This window comes from Sphaeramia orbicularis, chromosome 22 (genome assembly GCF_902148855.1).
Source record: "Sphaeramia orbicularis chromosome 22, fSphaOr1.1, whole genome shotgun sequence".
Lineage (NCBI taxonomy): Eukaryota > Metazoa > Chordata > Actinopteri > Kurtiformes > Apogonidae > Sphaeramia > Sphaeramia orbicularis.
Genome location: NC_043978.1, coordinates 50922202 through 50941376, shown reverse-complemented (window position 1 = coordinate 50941376; position 19175 = coordinate 50922202). Strand labels below are relative to the sequence as shown.

The following is a 19175-nucleotide window of genomic DNA, read 5'->3' as shown; positions in this document are numbered from 1 at the left end:
CACAAGTTAATTCATTAGCCAGTGTGACAAATCAATACTAGTTAAACTGCAGCGTACTGATGAAAGTCTATTGGGATTGTTCCTTAGCATTAACGGCTACTTCTTTGCCATGAGCAGCTGCCGGACAACCAGCAGAACATCAGAGAAGTTGGATTTAGAATCCAGTAACAGAGAAGTTGTTGAACAGATTAATTACACTCAATAGTACGCTTTAGGTTTATTTTGTTACTTTTACATAGAACCACATCATTGGATATATCTCCCTATTTAAGTGTTTCTCCTGGACTATGTTATATAACCTCAGCTACATCCAGAGTGCAGCCAAAACTGTCCCAGATCGGATTTTTTTTCCCCCCTGATGTAACAATGTGATACAGTGAGAAGAGCACCAATCACATAAAATCTGATCTTTTCAATTCACAACTGATTTTTCACACTGCAACTCTCATCCAAAACAGTCATGTCAGAAATCATGTGACTTTTATGCCACTTCAGATTGACATTCATCACAATGCTAGACTAGCAGAGTGTCACTGAGGAAAAAAAAAATTGGCTGTGGTTTTCTTCCTCATGCACATCTTTGCAGTCATCTGAACACAAATACGCAGGTTTTTGCTGCAGCTTGAATTATAAATGAAGCTAAACCGTGACGTCGTGTTTATTTTAGTAGTACAGTGACGTTGCTGCATGTGATGTCTTTGCTATTGTTTTTTTTTTTTTTTTTTGCACAGGTTGATTCAAGACCGTGACCAGTTCACATGGGAACCTGATACTGGTCATGGGTCAAGGGTCAAGCATCACACTACAACTGGCAGAATAAATGTAGCTATGGTGGCTGTTGCAGCAGACAAATCAGCAGTAAAAATCTTCCCAACCTCACCTCAGCAAGAAAATGAAAAAAAAAAAAAAATTACTTTTTCCTTAAGTATCAACCTTGTTTTAAACTTCTTTTAAGGGACAAATATTTTGTGGTGAGAGCAGACGGGAATTGTGTCGCATGTATAGTCTGTCATTGATACACAGTGACAGGATGAAGAGAGTGAAGCTCAAACTCGCAGTGGCCTTCATTTACACACCTGCTAGTCAAAGCCTGTGATTGGCTGAGTGTTGGATTACTCCCCACAGACACGGAGCTTCGAGTGGCGCTCTCTTGTGTCGTTGTGGCCCGCTGCTACTTTAAGAAGGAGTCCAGTTTGCGCTCAATGTTAGCAAATGAATCATCACCCATGTAGTCAATTTGGCCAGCCTCCCAGCGCTGTTTCCTCTCCGCTGATGAAATCTTTTGAGGTGGAGGAGCACAGGGCGCCGGCTGATCCCTCTTGTCTTCATGAAACGTACTCTGCATGACAGACGACGGGAGAATGAATGAATCATTAATACAGCAGTGGAGACATACTTTATATGGGCTGGTTTCTCCTGAGCACCCAGACCCGACTGTTTCTCTGCTGGAATTTCCTCACAGGAATTTGTTCTTTTTTTACCCTTGAGACACACACAGTATGCGCTGGAGTTTCGTCACAAGAGACAAAAGGAGATTTTGTAACACTTGCAGCTGATAAGAGTTGAGTATGTATGTCGTTTAAAAGAACAGAGAGCTAGCGTTTACTGTAACATTGGATATGATGTAAAGTAGAAAGCCCATTTGGAGAAAAGTTGGGACATTCTAAAATACAAAAAAATAAAATAAAATCGGACATGTTCATTTGCTTCAAGCTTTAACTGCTAAAAATGAGGCTCTACAGGGTGTCCCATAAGTCTCCATACATAGGAGACATAATACATTCCATACATATATGGTTCTAACATGTATTTCTTTATATTTCTTCTGTATAGTTCTTCAGCAGTGGAGGATAACACACTGAAATGTGTTCCTGACAAAATGGCAGTCATATAGAGCATATTATATAAATAAAAATGGTTTATGTCAAGAAACGTTTATTTTTCTTATGTATGGAGACTTATGGGACACCCTGTTTAAGTAACACTGTGTCAGATTACACAATTATCAGGAAATAGATGCATGGATCATCATTGGACCAAAAAGGAGAATCAACCAAAGAACTAGTCTTTACAAAGATGGGTCATGACTCAATACTTTGTACCAAACTTCATGAGAGACTCGTCTATCAGGTTACAAAGGATTATGAAAAAAAAAAAAAAAAAACAGACACTGGGTTCTTTGTTTCACAAATTTAAAAAAAAGACCATCCAGACTGTTATTAGTGAAAGGTGCAAAAGGAGCATCTGTGATGGTCTGGGGCTGCATTGGTGTCCACATGTCTGACCTGCATGTGTGTGAAGGCACAGATTAGAATTGTACAGACGCATATGCTGTCATCAAGTTGATATCTTTTGCCTAAAGTCTGTGGTTATTTCAGCAGCATTGCAAGACCTCATTGTCCTGCTGAAATAGAACTGTTGAGCAGCTCAAGTCTTAGAAAGAAAAAACTAAATAAGGCAAGGCAACAAACAATTAACACCAGGTTCAGACTATTACAGTACAAATGGTTATTTAGAACATATGTCACCCCTGTAAAACTACACCGTTTTAATCCTAACATTCCTCACATTTGTACTGAGTGTAATAAGGAAATAGGCACTTTGTTTCATTGTATGTGGACCTGTGAGAAACTTCAGAATTTTTGGAAAGAGATTCTTAACTTAATTTATAGATTTACAGAATGTGTTATTCCTGTGGATCCAAAATGTTGTATTTTGCAAATCTTCCCTGAGCAGTTTCAAGTAATGGGAGGAAAAAGAAAACTTTTAAATTTTGTTTATTACAAGCCAAATGAGCCATTTCTTTGAGATGGAAAGATATTCAAGGACCCACAACGAACCAATGGATTAAAGAAATGTCTTCTAACCTGGCAATGGAAAAGCTGACGTACCAGGCTAAAGGAAAGATCAAAGACTTTTATGAGATTTGGACACCTTTTTTGCAATTTTTAAAGGACCTGTCTGTATAGTCAGTTAAGTTGTGTCTGTCAAGTATGTTTTGTTGCACTGAGAGTGGATGCTATTGTGTGGGTGGGGGGTGGTAGGGATTGTTTTGATGTGATTTTTTTTTTGTTTGTTTGTTCTTATAAAACAATGAGAATGGACAATAAATATTCATTCATTTATTCATTTTCTGAACCCGCTTTATCCTCACTAGGGTCACGGGGGTCGCTTGGAGTCTATCCCAGCTGCATAGGGGCGAAGGCGGGGTACACCCTGGACAAGTTGGCGGTTCATCGCAGGGCTGAACATATAGAGACAAACAATCACTCTCACATTCACACCTATGGGCAATTTAGATTAACCAATTAACCTATTAGATATTTATGAAAAAAAAACTAAGGCAAGGCAAGTTTATTTCTATAGCACATTTCATGTACAAGACAATTCAAAGTGCTTAACATAAAACATTAAAAGCATTACAGCAGAAGCAATAAAAAGTATAGGCATGAGAAAAACAAACAAAAAAATCAGATAAATAGATGAACATAAAACAGACAGGCAGATAAAACAGATAAAAACTTTTAGCTTAAAAGGAACAGTGCAGATCTGAACTGATGAATACAAACTCTACTCAAATGCAGCTGAGAACAGGTGGGTTTTTAACCTGGATTTAAATAAACTGAGTGTTTCAGCTGATCTGAGGTTTTCTGGGAGTTTGTTCCAGACATGTGGAGCATAGAAGCTGAACACAGCTCCTCCGTGTCTGGTTCTGACTCTGGAACTGATAACAGACCGGATCCAGATGACCTGAGGGGTCTGGTGGGTTCATACTGGGTCAGGAGGTCACTGATGTATTTTGGTCCTAAACCATTCAGAGCTTCAAAGACCAGCAACAGAACTGTAAAGTCTATCCTCTGACGGACAGGCAGCCAGTGGAAGGACCTCAGAGTTGGACTAATGTGGTCCGCTTTTCTGGTCTTAGTGAGGACTCTAGCAGCAGAGTTCTGAATGAGCTGCAGTTGTCTAATGGATTTTTTAGGTCGACCTGTAAAAACACTGTTCCAATAATCGAGCCGACTGAAGATGAACTAAGTGCATCCCTTTTGTCTTCAGTTCACAAATGATAAAATAACCTTCTACAAATGAACGGAAATGCAACACAGTGTTAAATATGTCTTTGTCCTAACTTTTTTGATCTTATAAGAATCAAATCTGCTGGCTGATATATTCAAATTAGAATTTAACTGATCAGTGAAAACATTGAGAATCTTCTCTTTGAACTTCTGGCAGTTTAATAAAGGTTCAAATAAAATAAGACATCGTGGATCTTAGTTTTTCCTTAGAAATTGCACCAGTTTTTCTGGAGACAAGTTGGATTTGATGGTGACACTTTATTCACAACGGCCCGAATGAGGTCACAGCACTTTAACAGAGAATCTGACCAAGGGGCTAAATTAAAAACATCATTCATTTTTTTAGCAGAAGAGCAAACCTGCGTTGAACCTATAGTTCTTTTAAGGGGCTCATATTTTGCTGAACCCACTTTTCTTAGTCTATGGTACCTTTATTTGTGTATTTGGACCCTACTAGTTCATACAGTTTGAATTTGAACCGTCCAGGGGCCTCATGTATAAAGACTTGCGTGGATTTCATACTGAAACCTGCCGTACGCCCAAATCCAGAAAAGTCCGAACGCACAAAAAAATCCAGATGTATAAAACTGAGCGTACGCCCGAATCCAAGTACACTTCCTTTATTCATCCCAATCAGCGTGGAATTGAGCGCATATGTTGGAGTACCTGACTCCTCCCTCTCCACGCCCACATTTAAATACGCAAATTAGTATAAACGGGGTCTGCAGGTGGGATTCACCTGTCTGCGTGATCAGACAATGACGTCAAGATGGATGCGAAGCGGAGGCCAAAAAAGGGGAAGAAGAAAAGAGACGAACTCAGACTGTTTGAGCAGAAAGTTGATGATATTGTGGGTGACACTTTTCTCACAGGGCTGACGCAGATCACCCCCAAGGTAAATATATATTTAGTATTAGTGTAAGTCACACATTAGTTCATTCTACGGGTCATACACAGTCTGATCACAGCCAAACAAGATAAAGGTTCATGCATAATCATGTCAGAATATCAAAGAGGAAATCAAAGCCTTTGACTCATGGTTAATCACTCAAATTATTATTTTCCAACAATGAGACAGAAGACGGTGAGACCCAGTATCATCCTCCTGTCACAGAGGCTTCCTGTTGACTCCCCGGCATTAGCCGGTCCTCCAGTCCGCCACAGCCCACTGCTGATGCCTGTCCGACCGGCATGGGTCTGTGCTGACCCAAGCCACAACAGGACATCGTGAGGACAATTGGCGGAGTCAATGAGCGACTGGACCGACTAATAAATGTTCTCACAGACATGAACAGTACATTAAATGCATTTATCAGCCAATGAATTTTGGGTCCTTGTCTCTTTATATGGTTGTTGCTCAATGTCCACCCGGGCAGGACTGGCACTGATGGATGCAGGGTCTAATTGGTTCTGGTTCTGGTGGTGGATGTGCTGCTCTGACAGTAGGATGACGTGTCTGTGTGTTCATTGTTCATCTGTGTATCTCTGATGTGCCCATCAATCGGAGGAATGACCTTTGTTACATTATTAACAGTTTCTCAGTGTCACCTCTAAGTGTCGCCAAAGGTTCCAAAGCACTAGAAACGTGCGTACGCCAGCTATGGACTTGGCGTGAAGGACCGCACATTTCCACGATCATTTCAGTCTTTATACATCTGAACGTGAGCGTGGAAAAGGGCGTACGCCAGGTTTTTGTGCGTACGCACGCACGCTTTATACATGAGGCCCCAGGTGCTGCAAAACTATCTTTATATTCATTCCAGCAAAATCGAGTGGATTTCTACAACCCGTGTCAATTCCTGCTTAATTTGTTACATCTATAACTAGTTATGTCACGACATTTGCACATATAAGGTCAAGACTTCCGACGAACATTTCTCCATAATTGTTTTTCAGCAGCAGCGGTTGTAGTAAAAACAGAAAACATGGCCAAACTTCGAGCCAATTACTTAAAATGTTCAGTTGTCGGTTGTACTAATGAACACAAGTGGCTGAACAGAACAGAGCAGCATGGTCAACAACCTGGAGGGGGCGGGGCCTGAAGTGGCTCATTTGCATTTAAAGGGCCAGCGCTCAAAACGACCTTTCTGGTGTCATCACTCAGAAATAGGTTTGAAGATGGACCTGTGGAGTTGAATGAATGAAGAATTCAGACCCAAGTAAAGCATTTATAGTTTATGTAGACCACAGGGAAATGTTTTAAAATCCATAATTCCATTTAAAAAAGCAAAATATCACTCCCTTAAGTTAAATACACTTCCAAACTGAAACCCGCGCTGGATTATAAACAGTACCATTTCTGCCTGAGTCAGTGAAGAAACTGTTCTGGCCTGTTTCAACTTGTTGTTGTGGCACAGTTTCAGACATAGGCAGCAGGTTTGGCAGTACCTTTAATGGTTGCACAGCTGTCTCTTTTGTGACATGGTGACTATTTCACTGTTGCCCTGTTACAACATATGGGATCGCAACTTCCTCCCAGCCTGTGAAGTAGTTGGTGGGGGCATACTTTGCTGACAACAACAAGCAATTCATGAAATCATGACACCGCTGAGAAGACTGGCAAGTGTGTAATGTGTTTGCCTCGTAGGGTACCATCAGCTTTGGCCAACAAACATAATCAGGAATGTGGAACCACTAAATGTTTTCTTTTAATTCTAAAGGGAGGAGGTTTGTGATGCATGTAATAAATGATTTCAACACTTTGAATATGTCAGTGAAAGGAGAGCTCACCTAGCAAATAAATGGTTGCCACATAGACGGGAAATGATCATTGAGTAACATGATTCAACAGATAAAGATGCTCTGACACACACACACAGTTCCCAGAAAACTGTCGAACACACTCATACCCATCACACCAACAGGAAAACACTGACACCGCAAATGATAAACGTATACGGGAATCCATACGAATTTAATGATTCCGATTCCATTATCGATTTTGCTTATCGATCCGATTCCTTATCGATTCTCTTATCAATTCTCATTGGGTAAGGGAATAAAAGAGTACAAACGGGTGTGTTTGCATTAACTGTCTTTTATATTTCCATCTGCACAGAAAATATACCATATACAGTATGTACAAATAATAACAAGAGATGACGCTGGGCCCGGTTCGGGGGGTGGGGGTGGGCAGTGAAAGTAAAACTTAAGATGCTTTACTAATTCCTCTATTGCCACATTTCCACTACGTCGAACCGGTTCGCCTCTGCTCATCTCCCGTTGTTGTGCACCTCATTTCCTTTCCCCTACCTTCGGAAACTTGTATTTGAGGGGGTATGACGTTTGTTGCCCGCACCAGAATCGGAACTGGGCCCGGCGTTCACTCTGCCGCTACATTCACAAGCGTTGCTAAGTAGCGAATCAAATACGTGACATTCCTGTAAATGAATCACATGCTGTGGACAAATGTTTGAGCAGATTGGAGCCATTCCACCCTTTAGAAGAAATGGAAGCTCTGACAGTGTTCCAGTGGACCTGGTGTCGTCTGTTTGGACCATTTCTGCCTCAACACCATGTTGGCTACGTTCAGACCAAAACAATGCAGTGTACGTGTGACGTCATCGCGAATGCACAACGAAGGCGGAATCGATAAGCAGAATCGTTAAGCAGGCAGGCAAACGATTCCAAGGAATCAAGCAACTGGGATCCGGTTCTCAAAAAGAACCAGTTCTTGATTCCCATCCCTAATCGCTGCTTACCTCAGCAAAGCCGCTGTCGAAGGGAGCATCACCGTACGCTTTCTGCAGTAAAGGTAGCACAGATTTGGCGTAGATCTGCCACCACATGAGCAGGTAGTCCGGGTGCAGCTGATCTTGGGATAGAGAGTGGCCTTTGACCTCACCTCTCTGAGCGTTGTAGGAGTAGCTCCAGGGCTTCACTTTGCCCAGAAAGTGCACTACCTTGGCATCACGGCCGTACCTGTGCAACAAGATCATGACAAGTGAACACATCAGGATTTAAGGTGTCCAGAGTATACATACAGCACCGGTTTAACTATTTATAGGCATGTTTTTGAGTAAAATATAAAATGTTAATTCATCACACTACAGACAATTCTCCCACATTTCAGGTAAAAAATATTATCACGTAGAGCGTTTATTTGCAGAAAATGACAACTGGTGAAAACAACAAAAAAATGCATTTTTTCAGACCAGCACCAATAAACAGTATCAGTAAACAAATTAATGTTCATTATGAAGTAAAACAGTACTAGTGTTTTAATACTATTGTTACATGTAGTCAAGGTAAATCCTGATTAGAAATATGAGTATTTACAAGAAATAGTATAGAAGATAGGTGAAAAAGATGTGAAACGCTTTTCTAGGAACATACAATTATGATTATTATTATTTTTTTTTTAATCAATACAACTTTTTGACAGTAGCAGAGACTAAAGACACAGAAATTAGAGGAAAACCAGGAAACTGTGGTGTTTTATGAGTATCAGTGTCATCCAAAATGGCTGAAAATTGGCTCTATGCTGTGCAATTGTGCTGCAAATGGAACAAGTTTATTGTTTATAGTCAGTAATTTACAATCCTAGTTTCTGTTGATTTATGTTTAAACATTGCATTTGCCTGTGTGTGATCAGACAAGTCATATTAAACAGTACACAAAGGACAGGCAGCAGATTTCCAGTATGGACCATGAAAATATGCAAACATTTATTTCTATTCTCATCTATACTCATTTTCAAATGTCATTTTAGACTGAATCAGATTGACAGTCATGCAGAGCAACTATGTGATGATACTTTAATTCAATACCAGTTGGTTGATGGTTCATAGGTTGAAAGTACATTTTCTAGTGTAAAAAACTAGAGTACATGGCCCTGACTTTCAACAACAGCTTCAATATGTCCTGCTCCTGTTGCAAATCTGCTTTGTTTAATGACTCTGATGATGTCCATCTTCCACTTGATCACTTTATAAACTCTTTTACTAGGATATTGAGTGTCTGTACTATCATGTCTTTAATGTATTTGTCCATCTACACGACAACACAACCCTGGGGTTTCTGACTTACAACAGGGTCATCAGTGTTTCCAAGAGGTTGAAACAGTGTAATGACTAGGTGTAAATGCATCAAAAGTTTTGCATATTGATGTGGATGTAGCCTCAGGTCAGTATATTTAGATAATGTAGATCATCTAATTCAGTGGTTCCCAAACTTTTTTGGCTCGTGACCCCATTTTAACATCACACATTTCTGGTGACCCCAGACATTCAAAACTGAGACTTTTTTTTTTTGCTAAAATGAATTTGTTTTTGATCATGTAATAGTTTGCTATACTATGTTGCAAATAAATGTTAATTTTAGAGGACATTTAGTCTATATAATGTATATTATTATGGACAGAGGCAGTAAATCCAGGTGTAGATTACTGCACAAAGTGAGAATTTTATTTTCCTTGGTCAGAATATGTACAGTCAGTCCAGCTGTGATTTACAAGGCTGACAATTAATACTGAACAAACAAGAACTCAAACTATGAATTATGAAAGAGCTGCAGCATCTGAAACTGACCACAATGAACATTTGACACATAAACAGAACCACAGTGCTGCAGTTTCAGCTTCAGAGTTTGTCATGTCTTTTATGGATTGGGATTGTCTCTCAACTCACCATATATTTTTTATTACTAAATTTTTAAAATTATTTTTATCAATAAGTAGAAATTTCAGGTGACCCCATTTGAATTCCGACCCCACATGGGGTCCCGACCCCAAGGATGAAAGACACTGATCTAGTTTGTGGTTGTTTGCAACAGAAATAGAATTATATCTGAAGTTTCAGTAATATCATCTACAGTCATTTAGCACAATCCTACCCCGACATATAACCATGAAACCAAACTGGATGATGTTTATGCCTCTGCACAAACATAAACGCACTGAAAACAAATTGTAAAAATCACAGAATGAGGGCAATAAAGAAGTATGAAAGGAAACCCCAGCTATGAGTGTGTTTGTTTGAGTGTGTTAGTTATGAAATCCAAAACTGCCACTGAAAACGTGCAATTGATCTGTCATGTTAACGGTGCATGGTGGTTAAAGACAAAGTAAATAAACAGCTTTTGTATTAAGTATTTGATGTTTAGCTTCTTTCATTCTACCTTTTTCAGCTTCTTAAATCAAGACTTTTGTCATAATACTAATGAAAATTGACACAAACTGTAAAACGTAAAAAAAAAAAAACAAGTAATATAAAAACTAATCAGTTCCTTAAAGCAGCACATGATTTTCACCACAAATTATTTTCCAAATTTATAAAACCCAAGTGATAGTCTAATTATCACTAATCCATTAGTCTTTCTGTGCTTACACACAAATCACTTCCCTCACGGTCAAAAACTTCGAGGATGACTCCATCATAAACACAGTCCACTTGTTTACATAACAAACTGAAACGTCACTTGGGCCTTTTCAGAAATTTTGTCGCAAAGTGCATTGTGGGAAGTGAAAGCGGTTTCTCACAGATTCTGCAAGAAAACAAGACAGATCGCTACAACGTAAAATTCTCCAGTCCACCAGGGCTGTTTTAAAGAATGAGTCTAGTCTGTGGATGGAGGTAAAGGCCACATTCAGGTTCAGCACTCACCAACAGACAGCCAAACTGCTACTGCGTGGAATTCCCATTCCCACAATGCACTTCGTGACAAAATTTCTGGAAAGGCCCAAGTGACGTTTCGGTTTGTTATGTAAACAAACAACTGTGTTTATGATGGAGTCATCTTTGACGTTGTCCACCGTCAGGGAAGTCGCACAGATGTGAAAGTGCAGAAAGACTAATGGATTAGTGATAATTAGGCTCTCACTGGGGTTTTACAAATTAGGAAAAAAAATTGTGATTAATCATATGCTACTTTAAAGTAAAACCAAAAGTAATACTGAAACAAAAATAAAAACTCAACTTATACTGGACACTTACTATTGTAAAAGTAAAACTACATTGAAACATGTACTTGTAAAAGTAACTGCAAGACACAGAGTAAAACCTTGTGTGTGTTTGTACTGACTGTTTAAATGCTGGCAGGTATGAGTAGATGGCGATACTGCTGAGGTTGTAGATAAAGGGAAGGTGTTTGGAAATGTCTGCTGTCGCCCAGGTGTTAAAGAAACTATTGAGAACCCCCTGGTCTCCACCTGCAGTCGAACACAAAAAAAAGACTTCAGAGTCAACTCTTTAGGCAAACAGTGAGTTCTGGTACATGTGTAGGAAAACATCAACATCATCAATAACACTGGTCAACAACAAATTTATTGTTTAAGTTTTTTGAGCTGATTTAGGATCATTTTGGTGTGCTGAATCCAAAAATCACATTAATTTTGCTCAATCAGGTCAACTTTCTGAACTATGCTACATATTGGCTTTTTAACATTTTGGCTTACATTTATGGGCATTTTCACATCATACGATACAAAATTCTTTCATATTTCTTGCAATAAACAAGTTCTGAAGATTTTACTTTGGCCAATTTATGATTAATGTTTTTTTTTAATATTACAGGTGAATGAAATGGCTTCGACTAGAAGATCTTGCAAAAATAAGCCTGACGTATTCTGCTACATCTGCGGTGAATACATAATAAATAATAAATACATCCTGTTAGAAAATGATTTTTTTTCTCTTAAAACCTATTTTGGGTGAGAACTATATAAAAAATCAACTGACAAAGTCACAAAAATGTAATCAATTTTGTGAGAAGATCAAATTTTTCAAAATCAAATTAGCAAAAAAAACCCTGACCTGATTGAGAAAAACAGATGTCATTTTTGGATTTAGCGGTGCAAAATGGTCCTAATTCAGTTGAAAAAACCTAGACAACTTGCAAAAAACATTTTTTTGTAACCCAGTGTTATCACACAACAGGGAAAGGACAAAAATGAAAAAAGGCTAACATCCTCACCGTCGAAGCTGCCGTTTTCCTCACAGAATGTAAGTAATTTCTCGTGTGTTTCGTTGGACGGCCTGAAGACAAACACCCCAGAATTGAAACAGTCCGGCCAACCAGGATCTGGCGCCGCAGATAGCTCCTCCCTCTCAAAGAGTTCATCTACGTTTGACAGCACCTGAACACATCACAACCATGTTCCTGTTAGACCACAGGTGTCAAACATGCAGTCCAGGGGCCAAATCTGGACCTCCAAAGGTTCCATTCCGGCCCACGGGATGAAAGTGCAAAAATGAACCTGAACAGTCCAGGTTGTCAAAAATCATTTAGGTTGAGGTTCCACATACAGACCAATGTGATCTACAGTAAAAATAACAACACAATAAACCCAGAAATAATGACAACGAATTTTCTTTGTGAAAAGGTTAAGTGAAAAAAATGACATTACACTGTGAAAATATTTACATTTACAAAACTATTTTTTCACAATAAAATGCAAATAAATACATATATAAAAACAAAGATGCACAACCCAAAATGTGCAATTTTAACACTATTCTGCCTGTTACTAAATGTTTTGTGCATTTATGGATCCACTGTGATATGTAGCTGTGTTAATAATAAGAGATGGAATATTGTAAAAATTGTTCAAATTTTAGTTCCAAATGCCAAAATTTTGACAATATTCTGCCTGTTACCAAATGTTTATGGAACACTGTGTGTAAATGTACATGTATAAGTGTATAAGTCTAGGCAGAATATTGTTAAAATTGCACTAATTTTTCAAATGAAATTTCTGTTTTTTCAGGTTATTCACATCTTTTTTTTGTAAAATGTAAATATTTTAATAATTTAATTGGGTTTTTTTGTACTAAAACAAAAAGAAAAACTTGGATTTGTCATTATTATAGGTTATTAAGTCATTATTTTACTGGTCTGGCCCGCTTGAGATCAAATTGGGCTAAATATGGAACTGAACCAAAATGAGTTTGGCACTCCTGTGTTCGACTGAAAAGATAAGATTTCATTTTCTGATTATTTTCTCTGTGATCGTGGTGTTTCTCACCAGTGTGTCTGCATCCATGAACACACACTTGCTGTACTGTGTGAGAGTCCAGCAGTGCAGCTTGGTGAACGTCACCCCCAGGTCTGGACGTTTCATCAGGGCCAGATGAGCCGAATCACCGGAGTCCATGACATCAACAACACACACCTCATCAAAAATAGAGTGCAGTACATCTCTAGAACACACAGTGTGATTCATGTAAGTACCGGATGTACTGAAGGAAAGACACAGACAAAAACAAACTAATGAAGAAAAAAATGGAGTTTCACCTGCAGCGTTCTGTAACATGTGGTCCTACGAGGGCGACCAGTTTCCTGGTGGTGTTGTGGTTTCGTAACGACTGGCCAAGAACCATCGCTCCTTTGGCATAGTTGTCATTTGTGGCCAGTGTCACAAAAGCTTCGTCTGCATAAACACAAACACACAACAATCAACAGCCGTATGAATATGTTTCACACTTCGCTTTTTCATTCCTATACACGTTCCCTGTTCTCTTGCACACAGCTTTAACACCTCTGTCCAATGGCACGGATGGAACACCTATTGATAAATGATTTTTTTTTTTTTTCTTAGAACATAATACCTGTTTTTGATGAACAAAACCAATATTGAGTGTAGAAAAATTCCACTGTTGGTATATGACAATTTAAAGTGTAACATACTTTTTTTTTTCTTGAATTTATACATGATGTAAAATAGGAACAGTTAATGAATAAATATCTGTCCAAAAGTTACAAGTATTCATAAATATAAAAAAATTCTGAGGAAACAGTCTGTATTCGGCACTGATCTTAAAAATATTTTTTTCTAAGATGTGTCAAAGGTCAGAGAAGTGACTTGTTTCTCTGAACTGCTGAGTAAACACAGGAGTAAACAAAGTAAAAAGGGCTGTAAACCTCATCAGATTTAAGCAACAGATTATTTCTTGCTGACTTTGCTAACATATATCACTGGAGCTAAGACTGAGACACTGAAAATCACACAACCCTGTTATTTTATTTCCAGTTTGGGGTTTGGATTTTGATTTTTTTTTTTTTGGACCATCACAAACTCCTCTTCCCTCCCTGCTCGCTGTCTAACATCCACCAAACTGTACAGTTACACAGCATGGAGTTACACTTTACTTTCTATTTGAGTAAATGTAAATACTTTCATTAGTATTTTTACTAGTGAATTTGCACAACACAGTGAAAACATTGTTAGCTAAAGGTGTCCACTCACCTGCTCAGCTCTGCTTTTTTCATTACATCATAAATCCGTTTCCTATTTATCACACTTATTTCTCTTAATCGTTGTCTGCTTCAAGACTGGTTGATACAACAGGTTCAAAATTATTAGCCTCAGAGCATAATTATCTGAGTCATATTTTGGCTTTACTCTACTTACACTGCTGCCTCATTTTATGCAGATCTGACAATTTGGCCAAAAATATGACTAAGGCAATTATGCAATGAGGCCAACGAAATAACAAGGCCAAGATCTGCTGTAAGTATAAATTTATATTTTCAGTCTCCTTGTTGTCAAACATAGCATTGCATATATAATTTACTCTAAAATATGCGCTAGGTTGTTGACTTAACATAACTGGACCTGAACTTCACCCGTATTGCTTAAGAATCTAGCAGGAAACGTCAAAACAGTAAAATTGTACAAATAAAACATCAACCAAAAATAACCAGAAAATTAATTTTACTTTGTTCACTTGACAACAAACTAGCTCACATTAGCCCATTAATTGTAAGTGTCAGTCAACTTGTGAACAATAGTTTAGTTAGTGGGCGAAGTGATGTTTGATTTTAGTCTTTTTACCGCTGCCGAGGAGGTTCTGTTTTTGCCGGCGTTGGTTTGGCTGGCTGGCTGGCTGTGTGTGTGCAAGATAACTCAAAAAGTTATGGATGGATTTGGATGAAAATTTCAGGAAATGTTGACACTGGCACAAGGAACAAATGATTACATTTTGGTGGTGATTGGGGGTGGGGTGGGGGGCACTGATCTGCCTTGGTGGAGGTCTGCGCTCTCAGAGTGCGTTTCTAGTTATTCATACTATTTTATTAAACTTACACTGTCATCTTGTATTTATTGTTATTTGGTATTTGTTATTTACTCACACTGGGCAGAGAGAGTACCAGGGTAAAATGTATTTCATTGCATATGCTATTGTGTACTTGTGTGGATGACAAACAAATAAACTTGAAAGATATTGTAAAGTGTATACTTTAAGAGTTGGCCAGCGTTTTTCTAATCTTTCTGTCAGTTTCAGAAGTCAGCTATCTTTCTCAATAATTATATTAGCTGTAACATGCTAACTTGCTAGTTGTCTGAGTTGGGGATAGGGTGATGTTGAGTGTGTGTGTGTGTGTGTGTGTGTGTGTGTGTGTGTGTGTGTGTGTGTGTGTGTGTGTGTGTGTGGGAGGGGGTAAACGGTACTTGATTTTTTTATTTTTTTTTTTTTACTGGAAGAAAATAAAACTCAACATGCTGGCTTAAAACTAGCTGATATAACTAGGTTTAACCCAGATGTTTTTAGCATGTTACAATGTTTGTTGGGTATTAAAATAAGTATCCTTCAGTAAACTTGGATCATTTGGATGCTCTTATCTAAATTCCTGCATAGCTATTTGACATTTTTTCTGAAACTTCTGGAAATGCAGTCTAAACAGTTTGGTCCCCTGGTGCACGATGTGAAGTCGGGTGTACAGTCTGGGTGATAAGCTCCTCTTCTATACATCAGAGACAACAGAGACCACGCTGTGTTACTCCTTCAGTGAAAATAGGACCAGATCCAGCAGATTGTATTCATCAAAGCTGAATGTGTGTGTTGTCTTGGTTTCTTGGAAACCTGATCGGTGAGACGGGGCTGTACGGTTGCTAGGGTGTGATTAAAGGAACTATAAAACGACTATCAAAAGAAGGTCAGGTCTGTTAGAGCGGCCCACAGGAAGCATGTGTTTAGTTCCCACAGGGTTATCTATGGTTACATGATGTACATCAGAGTCTGTAAGACGAAAAAAAAAAAGAAAAGAAAAAAATGATATGTATAGACACTACTGGTGGGCTATAATTGTTCTAAAAGCAAGGATATGGATGAAGTTATATCAATTTGAATGACTAAAGTTATATTTTAATGTCTAGCTCATCAGTGAATGGAAATACATCTACTTATATTATATTTCTGTACTTTTTAAAACCTTATATAAGTTATATTTCATATTAATTACTTGTTTAAAATCACATTAACAATGACAGGCTGCAGAGTTAACATAGGCCTCATACTGTATATGTTTCTAAAGAGGAAAAAAAAAACTTCAAGGCCACACACCATGGCGCACGTCCGCACTCACAAACTACTGTCAAGTGAATTAAAGAGAACGCATTAACCCTGGAAGTTCATCCATTATTCTTTCAAAAATAAAAGTGCACGCTAACAATAAGAGACTCAAAGACAGCACTGTTCAGAATGGGGAAAATGTTCACTTATCTTCAGAAGGTGCACAGAGACTTTTTTTCTGCAGGTGTGCACTAGATCAATACTGAACAGTAAAAATATGCTCATATTTCATAACATGAGCAGAAGATCAACCTCAGGGGTCCAAGGGGCAGAAATGAGGAGATGACCATGGGAACATTCTGTTCATTCTGTCCTCAATTTCAGATAATAATTTATCATACTAAATTATAATATATTTTCCCTAAGGCGGGTAAGGAACTAACAGTCCATAAGCTTAAAATGTCCATTCACTATTTCTGGAGGCTCATAAAACTACAAACAAAGATATTTTTTTTTTATTCTTGTAACAAATAAGCAATTGATTTAACATTAATTCAAGTTTGATCTGAAACTTCAGGGCAAATTCAACTAAAATGCCAACCTTTTCATAATATTCTACACTTTACCATAAGAGGCTTCAAGATTGTGTAATAATAGTGACAGTATTACCTTCAGGCAACTGTTATGCCACAGCAAATTTTCCTGGTTACACACACAATAGACCTATTACACAACTCTGCAAGATAATCAATTTACAGCTGTTCAATTGCAACACTTTAACTGTAAAATCTTTGGATCATGTGCTTTTTTTTTTTTTAAGGGTATTCGGTATTGTCAGTAATGTAATATGCACACTTATACTTAGAACGTGTCACTGAAATTACCTACTGCTTGTGTGTTTTATTTTGTTTTTTGTTGTTGTTGTTGTTTTTTTTTACTTTTTATTTAGATTTTTGCACAATATAAAACAGAACAAAACATCTGAGACAAGACATAAATTTAAAAAAAATACACCACATGGCATTATTATTGTTACAAATATTATACTACATCTATAGATACATTGCCAAATATCGAAATATTCATATATTTGTATACATACGCACACATCTATATAAATACAAAACACCTCATGTCAGGGCTTATAAGAACAATTCTTTTTTTTTTTTTAAATTATTATAAACCACTGTCTTTTTATTCTGAGGTGTTAAACTTTGAAAATCCAAACCGGAAGTGGTTCTGCTGACTGTCTGTACCTTCACTGTGGTCCAAACCGCCGCAGTAACTGTCATCAGATGAAATTTATCACGACCTGTTCAAAGAATCTCATCCCTCAGTGTAAACTCTGAACCATTTCCAGCCGACCCCTCATCTGTGTGCACAAACCCCACATGGAAGAGCGGAGCTGGTCTGTTTGGTGCGTTTGGCACAAAACGAAAATCGCGATATTTTGGGAGAATAGCAGCGCTCGCGCAGCTCCGGTCCGGTCCCGGTCCGGTCCCGGTGACAGTGTAGAGGCTAACACTGAGGATAAAGCCCCCCGGAGACTCACCTGACATGGTGTGCAGAGGGGGGTCTGGGGTCCTGATGGAGGAGGCGGAGGGTTTGCACTGCGAAGGGCAGAAGCTCAGCAGCTGGGAGCAGTTCAGCACAGGAATTAAGCCCCACATTTTCCGGGTCATGTGACCACTGACAGCTGACACGCCCCCTTTTTTTAATATCTCTTTATATTCAGTCTATGGTTATAATGATGGAGAGGAAAATTATAAAATTAACCCTTTCATGCATAGTGGTCACTACAGTGGACAGTTATTCTACAGCTGTTCTCTTGTATATTCATGGATTTTATTGTTTTAGTTCCATATCAGCCAACACAGTGGACTATCCCATACACTGACATTCAGACCATTACTGTAACTTTACTGTTCTTGATAAACCTCATCTGCACTAACATGCTTTACTGTAAATCAATTGCTTGTTATTATTATTAGACTGTATTTGACAGTTGTTGTTTTTTTAACAAAAAGTTGTTTTTTTGCGTACTATCTCCATAAAGTGATTAATAACTAGTATTAGTGTATGTTAAAATGTGACATCAGAAAACATCAGATTAGCAGAATTAAAAAAAAAAGTATGCCAGTAAATACATGTTTCTTTGTTTCAAAAATTAAACACATGGTGTCCAGCTGAGTGGAGATATTTGCAACTCCATGAAAAATAGGTTCATAAAAAAAAAAAAAAAGTTGAATCGCACTGTTTTTCTCATGCCTAAAGAAGAATAAAAACACTTAGGAAAAAATTTTGATCAGGTTCTCATAATTCATGCATGAAAGGGTTAACAAATTGGCTAAAATTTGCTTAGAGGTTTTATTTCTGTCTTTGTGCAAAAGAAATCAATCTAAGTGAATCCCCAAAGGAACTTTGTGTTGGTAAATGCAAGTTCTGCAAATGGACAGGATTTCAGTTCTGTTCAACATGTTGATGCTCATATGAACTATGTTTCAGCTCAAAAATGTCCAATTTCAGCACAATTAATGCTATATTTTCATGTCACAAATGGCCAAGTTATATTTGAACTGAATTTACCTGAAAAACAAATCTTCTATTCTTTTAGATTCCCCAATTTTTCTTCCCAGATTCTCTCCTACATGTCACATGTTTTATTTTTACAGGTTCAATCTGGAGTATGGTGCTGATCCATCCTGTTTATGTTACGCCAATACATACATGAAGAATGTCACACGTCACTTTTTAAATCAACAGTTTTCTAATAATAAGCATTTTTATAAAGAAATAACAATTCTATATTGTTATGTCCTCTTTAGTCTGATGATAAACTATCCAATAAATAATAGTGCTCCTAGTTTTT

General features: G+C 38.0%; 1 protein-coding gene across 1 annotated transcript; it reads right to left on the bottom strand.

Moving 5' to 3' along the window:
• Positions 1-433: 433 nt before the first annotated feature.
• LOC115414391 (glycogenin-1-like) lies at positions 434-17988 on the bottom strand. The gene is made up of 7 exons (XM_030127720.1): positions 17859-17988; positions 13308-13443; positions 13039-13213; positions 11988-12150; positions 11097-11223; positions 7778-7997; positions 434-1339 (listed from the first exon to the last, which is right to left on the bottom strand). The coding sequence occupies exons 1-7, from the start codon at positions 17986-17988 to the stop codon at positions 1172-1174; spliced, it is 1119 nt and encodes a 372-aa protein (XP_029983580.1). The 3' UTR covers positions 434-1171.
• Positions 17989-19175: the final 1187 nt, after the last annotated feature.